General features: G+C 45.7%; 1 protein-coding gene and 1 non-coding gene across 4 annotated transcripts; one reads left to right on the forward strand and one right to left on the reverse strand.

Annotated features, from left to right (window-relative positions):
• Positions 1-903: 903 nt before the first annotated feature.
• On the reverse strand, positions 904-974 carry TRNAR-UCU (transfer RNA arginine (anticodon UCU)). Its single transcript has one exon. It is a non-coding gene; the product is annotated as a tRNA-Arg (tRNA).
• A 1,510-nt stretch (positions 975-2,484) lies between these two features.
• Positions 2,485-8,161, forward strand: CLP1 (cleavage factor polyribonucleotide kinase subunit 1). Of its 3 annotated transcripts, none has more exons than XM_049891992.1 (3): positions 2,485-2,591; positions 3,601-4,248; positions 5,137-8,161. In XM_049891992.1, the coding sequence occupies exons 2-3, from the start codon at positions 3,643-3,645 to the stop codon at positions 5,806-5,808; spliced, it is 1,278 nt and encodes a 425-aa protein (XP_049747949.1). In that variant the 5' UTR covers positions 2,485-2,591; positions 3,601-3,642; the 3' UTR covers positions 5,809-8,161. The 3 variants fall into 3 exon arrangements, with proteins under 3 accessions (XP_049747949.1, XP_049747947.1, XP_049747950.1); XM_049891990.1 differs by having other exon boundaries at positions 3,621-4,248; positions 5,137-8,160; XM_049891993.1 differs by lacking the exon at positions 2,485-2,591 and adding an exon at positions 3,205-3,473 and having other exon boundaries at positions 3,621-4,248.

The raw sequence follows: 8,161 nt of genomic DNA on the forward strand, positions 1-8,161 counted from the left end.
TTGACTCGCTGGCACTGGGTTTGGTTTTTTTTGGTTGGGTATCTTGAGGCATGGTACCAGAGGGAGAGCTGGGTAAAGAAAGAAGACAGAAATGTTCTTGTCTGGGCAACCGATGGGATAGGAAATGTAAGTGGAGGAGGAATTTGAGGAGAACAATGGGAAGTGGGAAAAGAAAGGTGAGTAGCTTTCAGGGCACAGATTGGAAGTTTGGAAGCAAAAGAGATACCAGTGAATTTAAGTCAGCTCGGGAAGAAGATGATGAAGGATTTAGCAGGAAGGGGAGAATGAGAAGGACATAGGAAAATGGTATTATTATTTACGGTTGGGATGGCGATGATAAGAGTGCTCGGTGAAAGATTGAAAGTGAGTAAAGGAGAGGGGAGGCAAGCACAGAAGCTTTTTAGGCTGTGCCTGACTTCTGTATTTAAGAACCAAAATGGAGGAGTCTAAAAAAGGAAGGATGTTCTTCTCCCTAACTTCAGCTAGAGATGATCATACTATATCCAAATAAAGATGACCTTCAGATAATTGAGAGAAATTGCCTCAAGCAAAGGGACAGAGTGGGGGAGGTGAAGAGAAACAGATCTGGGAGATGCATTGCACGGAAATAGGAGAAGATGAGATCACTAAGGGAATAATTTGCAAAGGGAAAACCTGAACTGAGTATTTGAAAGATTGTTGTTCCTGTTAAGTGCTGTGAAGTCTGCCCCCAACTCATGGCAACCCCATGTACAATAGGATCCACTGTTATTATCCATAGGATTTTCATTATTGTCCGGTTTTCAGAATTAGATGGCCAGGACTTTCTTCCTAGTCTTGGTGTGGAAGCTCCACTGAAACCTGTTCAGCATCACAGCAACATGCAAACCTCCACTGACAGATGAGCCGTGGCTGTGCATGAGGTGCATTGACTAGGAATCGAACCCAGGTCTCCCACATAGAAGGTGAGAGTTCTACCACTGAACCATCACTGCTCTCAAATGCAGTTCTGATGACAATGTTTTTTTTTAAATAATTAATTGGAGAAGGAATGCATGCATGATGAATAAGTGAAATAACTAAAGCAGACTCTCAAAGAAAACAGAGAAGTGAGAAGTGAGGGCTGCACTGCTTGGAAAGTGAGTGCTAAGGTAGGGCAAGCAAGAGAAAAGCAAACCAGTAAATCTTTCCAGGTTCCTCAGTAGGGATTAACCATGTGAGCTGGACTGAAAAAAGAACTCACCTGTAAAGAGGGGATAATAATTATAGTACCTACCTCCGAGGATTCTTACGAAGATTAAATGAACTTACATCTGTAAAGTCCATAGGACAGTGCCTTGCACCTAGTACTATTTACGTGTTTGTTATTATTATAATAACTGGACTTGGACTCCAAAACCCCGATCCTAGCTCACCTAGTTACTGTGAAAGTTTGGGCAAGTCCCTTCACCTTAGTTTCCTTCCGATTCTGAAATTGCAGAGAATAAAGCCAACTTTTACAGGGTGAAAAAAGGGCTTTGAAAAATGTACTGTACAAATGGATGGCATTATTATATCCCGTCACTGCTCCCCCCAAGGCTATAACAAAAACTTAATAGCTAACATTAGATGCTTTCTACGTGACAGACATTGCGCTTAGTGCTTTGCTTGCGTCATCTTTTTCGATCTTCAGAACAACCCTAACAGGTTGGGTACTTTTATTATCGCCATTTTACAGACAAGAAACCGGCTTTCTGATCGTTAAAGCCTGTGATTTGCCCAAAAGCACGCGACGAGCAAGTGATTATATATACGTAGTCGACCCTGTGGGCTGCGGAGTAGATGACTGACCTTTTCATCTGTCAGGGTTTTAGGGAAGGAAAGTCTCTTAACAAAATATCCCGCTCAGTGGGAGAAAGTTGTTGAATAATGAGGGACTTAATGAGAACTGAAAGGAATCTCCTGGAAATTTATTTATTCTTTTGTAAAAAAGTGTAGTTTTGAATGCTCTGTATGTGCCAAGCACTGTGCCAGGTAAGGGATGACACGTCAGCTTAGCTTCTGGCACACTGTTTCCCTCCACGTTGCCCTATCCCTCGGTTCCCTCGTGCCCAAACGGAGTTTTTCTAATTTCCCCTCTTTCTGGCCTGCGGTTCAAGCAAACAGACCACTGTGGGACCCCTAAAGTGTGTGCGCTCCCTTGTCGGCCTCACTAACTCTTCCCCCGCGAGAGGCGAGCCGGAACTCAGGGACTAGAGCCCGCAACAGCAGCGCCTCCAAGTTCGTTGTCTGGTCAGCCGATCGCCGCGTAACCGCCACGCCCCCAATCCCCGCTCGCCCGCTTTGCAAACAATGATTGCTGAGGCCCCGCCCACTTTGAGTCACGATCAAAACAATCCTTTAACTACAACTCCCAGAAGGCCGAGTGTCTGCGCTAAGTGGGCTGCTCATGGCTGTTCCGGCATTAGGTTACCAAGCGGCGTCGCGCGACCGCGTCTACTTCCACTGCGCAAGTGCGGAAGGGCCCTTGTTTCCGGCGTGGGTCTAGGTGAGCGAGCTTTCCGGCTGGGTTTAAATTCTACCTGTGATAGCTTCCCGTTTACCGGTTTAGGCTCGGGCTCGAGGACGTGCAGGTGAGAAAATAAGCTCAGAAAGGCAAACGTCGCCGCCGCGGAGGCCGGGACGAATGCTGGACCTAGAGCTGCGGTCTGGGATTGGAAAGAATTCTTGACGTTTTCTGGGCAGTGGAAGTTTAAAAAAAAAAAACCAAACCCGTTGCCGTCGAGTCGATTCCGACTGATAGCGACCCTATAGGACAGAGTAGATCTGCCCCATAGAGTTTCCAAGAAGCACCTGGCGGATTTGAACTGCTTACCTTTAGGTTACCAGCTGTAGCGCTTAACCACTACGCCACCAGGGTTTCCAGTGGAAGTTTACTCAGTGCTTTTTTCCTCCTACAATTCGTATTAATCCCAGAACAGCACTGTGTGTGAGGAAGTGTAAGTGCTTCCAGTTCACAGCCTAGGAAAGATTCGGAGAAGTTGTGATTTCTCCAAAGACACTGCCTGTAGTTACGGAGCCGGGCCTTAGAGTGTTTTGTAAAGCCAAACCCGGTATCCTTTGCTTTGCATCCGGGTTGCGGACGCCCTTCCTTGTGACGAGGATGGGTGAGGAGTGGGCATTTGTTGTCTTCTATTCTCAAACCTGCAGTACCCCAGTAGAGCGATGAAGGTGATGTATTCAAGCCCTCTGCCAATCTGTAGAATAGTTTTCCTTTTCTATATGGGTCATTTATTCAGTCATTGTATTTACTGAGGTGTCTGTGGTTTGTCAGGAGCCCTGATGGCGCAGTGGTTAAGAGCTACAGCGAGCTACGTCTGCTAACCAAAAGGTCGGCAGTTCGAATCCACAAACCACTCCTTGGAAACCCTGTGGAGAAGTTCTCCCGTGTCCGGTAGGGCTGCTATGAGTCAGAATTGACTCGACAGCAACGGGTGCAGTTCTAGCCACTAGAGGTACGACAGCAAAGAAAAATGCCTAATCCTTGTTTTCTAGTGGCGGGGGGAGAAAGACAACAAACAAATATAAGATAAAGGGAATATCTGTTGGAAGATTTTGAATGGGGGCCTATCATATGTGTAGATCTGATATTTGTGTTTCAGGCACAGCAGCTACACACAAAAGATGGGAGAGGAGGCCAATGATGACAAGAAGCCAACAACTAAATTTGAACTAGAGCGAGAAACAGAACTTCGCTTTGAGGTGGAGGCATCTCAGTCAGTTCAGTTGGAGCTACTGGCCGGCATGGCAGAAATCTTTGGCACAGAGCTGACCCGAAACAAGAAATTCACCTTTGACGCTGGTGCCAAGGTGGCTGTTTTCACCTGGCATGGCTGCTCTGTGCAGCTGAGCGGCCGCACTGAGGTGGCTTATGTCTCCAAGGACACCCCTATGCTGCTTTACCTCAACACTCACACAGCCTTGGAGCAGATGCGGAGGCAGGCAGAGAAGGAAGAAGAGCGAGGCCCCCGAGTAATGGTAGTGGGCCCCACTGATGTGGGCAAGTCCACAGTGTGCCGCCTACTGCTCAACTATGCAGTGCGTTTGGGGCGCCGCCCGACTTACGTGGAGCTGGATGTGGGCCAGGGCTCTGTGTCCATCCCTGGCACCATGGGGGCCCTCTACATTGAGCGGCCAGCGGATGTTGAAGAGGGCTTCTCTATCCAGGCCCCTCTGGTCTATCATTTTGGCTCCACCACACCCGGCACCAACATCAAGCTTTATAATAAGGTCAGAGCCAGAACCATGATGGGGTAGAGGGAAGGGTTGGTATCAGGATAGGAAGCAGAGAAAATTTGTCTGCTTGTTAAAAAGTGTCTGTAGCTATCTCTTTGCTTCGTCTTGACTGGAATTACTGCTAGATGGTTTCAGAAAAGGCCGTTTCACATGTAAGCCACTCTCAGACTGTTAAACATTTCTGTAGACCTATTCTTTTTAATTTTTGTGTGCTTTAAGTGAAAGTTTACAAATCAAGTCAGTCTCTCATACAAAAATTTATATACACCTTGCTGTATACTCCCGGTTGCTCTCCTGGTAATGAGACAGCACACTTCTCTCCACTGTCTACTTTCGTGTCCATTCAGGCAGCTTCTGACGCCCTCTGCCTTCTCATCTCCCCTCCAGACAGGTGCTGCCCACATAGTCTCGTGTCTACTTGATCCAAGAACCTCACTCCTCACCAGTATCTTTCTCTATCCTATAGTCCAGTCCAGCCCCTGTCTGAGGAGTTGGCGTTGGGAATGGTTCTATAGACCTATTCTTAGTAAAGGTCTCTGGGTGGCACAAACGGTTCCTGCTTGATTACTAATCTAAAGGTTGGCAGTTTAAACCTACCCAGCCATACTGTGGAAGGAAGGCCTGGAGATCTGCTTCTGTAACGATTACAGCCAAGAAAACCATATGGAGCATTTCTATTCTGTAATGTGAGGTCGTCTCCATGGTAATAGGTTTGGTATTTTAGCAATTGATTAAATTATTTCCACTTGGGATATAAGATAGGAGGTTGAAGAAGCAACATAAAGTAGAAATTGAAACAATCCACATTATGTCGGTAAAATTGCAACCATGAAAAATGTTTTTTGCTTTTTTTTTTTCTCACCTTGGTCCTTTCTTCTGCAGATTACATCTCGTCTGGCAGATGTGTTCAACCAAAGGTGTGAGGTGAACAGGAGGGCCTCCGTGAGTGGCTGTGTCATTAACACCTGTGGCTGGGTCAAGGGCTCTGGCTACCATGCCCTGGTGCACGCAGCCTCAGCTTTTGAGGTAGATGTGGTTGTGGTTCTGGATCAAGAACGGCTGTATAACGAACTGAAACGGGACCTGCCCCACTTTGTACGTACTGTGCTCCTCCCTAAATCAGGGGGTGTGGTTGAGCGCTCCAAGGACTTCCGGCGGGAATGTCGGGATGAACGGATCCGTGAGTATTTCTATGGATTCCGAGGCTGTTTCTACCCCCATGCATTCAATGTCAAGTTTTCAGATGTAAAAATATACAAAGTCGGGGCCCCCACCATCCCAGACTCCTGTTTGCCTCTAGGCATGTCTCAGGAGGATAATCAACTCAAGCTAGTACCTGTCACCCCTGGCCGAGATATGGTGCACCACCTCCTGAGCGTTAGCACTGCTGAGGGCACAGAGGAGAACCTTTCAGAGACAAGTGTTGCTGGCTTCATCGTGGTAACCAGTGTGGACCTAGAGCATCAAGTGTTTACTGTCCTCTCTCCAGCCCCCCGCCCGCTGCCTAAGAACTTCCTTCTCATCATGGATATCCGATTCATGGATCTTAAGTAGAGATCAGCAAGAAGCCTTGCTGCCTGGGGCATAGGGAACTTCTGACCATCACCGAAGGCAGATGGGCCGAGGCATGAGATCTGTTGAGGGCAGGCTGACCAGTAAATGGTGGACTAGTGGAAAACATACATTCTACCTCTTAAAACATGCGGTGGTAACCTGACTATTCTGGTCTTGAACCAAAAGGAAAAACCATCACCTAAGATGCCAATTTGAATTCTCCAAGACTGTGAATAATCCTTTATTGTTCACTGTGCTATTAAATAATATGGGGACTACTTTTTAGGAGGGTTTTTTAATTTTTATTCCTGCTTTATAGTCTGTTTACAGTACTTGCTATCTCATTAATCCAAGATGAAAGAGTGACTCTTCCCAGTAAAGTTGAAACTTGGAAAAAAAATGTATTTTAATAAATATTTTTGCCATATCATGAAAGTTGGTGAGATTTTTAAAGTTCATTCCGTAAGCATTATAGTAACATCGTTGGAATGACTTACTGTTAACTGCTCAGAGGAGTTGTTGTTGTTGTAGGTGCCGTCGAGTCTGTTCTGACTCATAGTGACCTTATGCACAACAGAACGAAACACTGCCCGGTCCTGCTCCATCCTTAACAATTGTTATGCTTGAGCTCATTGTTGCAGCCACTGTGTCAGTCCACCTCGTTGAGGGTCTTCCTTTTTTCCGCTGACCCTGTACTTTGCCAAGCATGATGTTCTTCTCCAGGGACTGATGCCTCCTGACAACATGTCCCAAGTATGTAAGACGCAGTATCGCCATCCTTGCTTCTAAGGAGCATTCTGGTTGTACTTCTTCCAAGGCAGATTCGTTCGTTCTCTTGGCAGCCCATGGTATATTCAGTATTCTTTGCCAACACCGCAGTTCAGAGGCGTCAATAATTCTTCGGTCTTCCTTATTCACTGTCCAGCTTTCACATGCGTATGATGTGATTGAAAATACCATGGCTTGGTTCAGGCGCACCTTAGTCTTCAGAGTAACATCTTTGCTCTTCAGCACTTTAAAGAGGTTCTTTGCAGCACATTTACCCAATGCAGTGTGTCTTGATTTCTTAACTGCTGCTTCCATAGCCAGTGATTGTGGATCCAAGTAAAATGAAATCCTTGACGACTTCAATCTTTTCTCTAGTTATCATGATGTTGCTCATTGATCCAGTTGTGAGGATTTTTGTTTTCTTTATGTTGAGATGCAATTCATACTGAAGGCTGTGGTCTTTGATCTTCATTAGTAAGCGGTTCAAGCCCTTTTCACTTTTAGCAAGCAAGGTTGTGTCATCTGTATAACGCGGGTTGTTAACGAGTCTTCCTCCAATCCTGATGCCCCAAAAGGGAACAACACGCTTGGCGTTTCTCAAGCTGAACTGAAGAAAAAATTCAAGCCTGGAGTTGCAATAGAGAAAGATTCTATACGGAAAATATTAAACGACTCAGGAAGCATCTAAGGAAGATGGAAGGAATACACAGAGTCATTATACCAAAAAGAATTAGTCTTTGTTCAACCATTTCAAGAGGTGGCATATGATCAGGAACCGATGGTACTGAAAGAAGAAGTCCAAGATGCTCTGAAAGCATTGGCAAAAAACAAGGCTCCAGGAATTGATGGAATATCAATTGGGGTGTTTCAACAAACAGATGCAGCGCTGGAGGGGCTCACTCGTCTATGCCAAGAAATATGGAAGACAGCTTCCTGGCCAACTGACTGGAAGAGATCCATATTTATGCCTATTCCCAAGAAAGGTGATCCAACCGAATGTTGAAATTATAGAACAATATCATTAATATCACACGCAAGCAAAATTTTGGTGAAGATCATTCAAAAACGGCTGCAGCAGTATATCGACAGGGAACTGCCAGAAATTCAGGCTGGTTTCAGAAGAGGACGTGGAACCAGGGATATCATTGCTGATGTCAGGTGGATCCTGGCTGAAAGCAGAGAATACCAGAAGGATGTTTACCTGTGCTTTATTGACTATGCAAAGGCATTCAACTGTGTGGATCATAACAAATTATGGATAATATTGCGAAGAGTGGGAATCCCAGAACACTTAATTGTGCTCATGAGGAACCTTTACATAGGTCAAGAGGCAGTTGTTTGGACAGAACAAAGGAATACTGATTGGTTTAGTCAGAAAAGTGTGGGTCAGGGTTGTATTCTTTCACCATACCTATTCAGTCTGTATGCTGACCAAATAATACGAGAAGCTGGACAATATGAGGAAGAATGGGGCATCAGGACTGGAGGAAGACTCGTTAACCTGCATTATGTGGATGACACAACCTTGCTTGCTTAGAGGAGGGGAAAGCCAAAAACCGACCTGTGAGCCAAGCAGATGAGTTTT

Source organism: Elephas maximus, chromosome 7, assembly GCF_024166365.1.
Source record: "Elephas maximus indicus isolate mEleMax1 chromosome 7, mEleMax1 primary haplotype, whole genome shotgun sequence".
NCBI classification, from domain to species: domain Eukaryota; kingdom Metazoa; phylum Chordata; class Mammalia; order Proboscidea; family Elephantidae; genus Elephas; species Elephas maximus.

Excerpts from the sequence above, each read along its gene's own strand:
- CLP1 (XM_049891992.1), top strand. The coding sequence starts at position 3,643 with ATGGGAGAGGAGGCCAATGATGACAAGAAGCCAACAACTAAATTTGAA. Across the intron at positions 4,249-5,136 it reads ACATCAAGCTTTATAATAAG|ATTACATCTCGTCTGGCAGA; the intron begins GTCAGAGCCAGA and ends TTTCTTCTGCAG.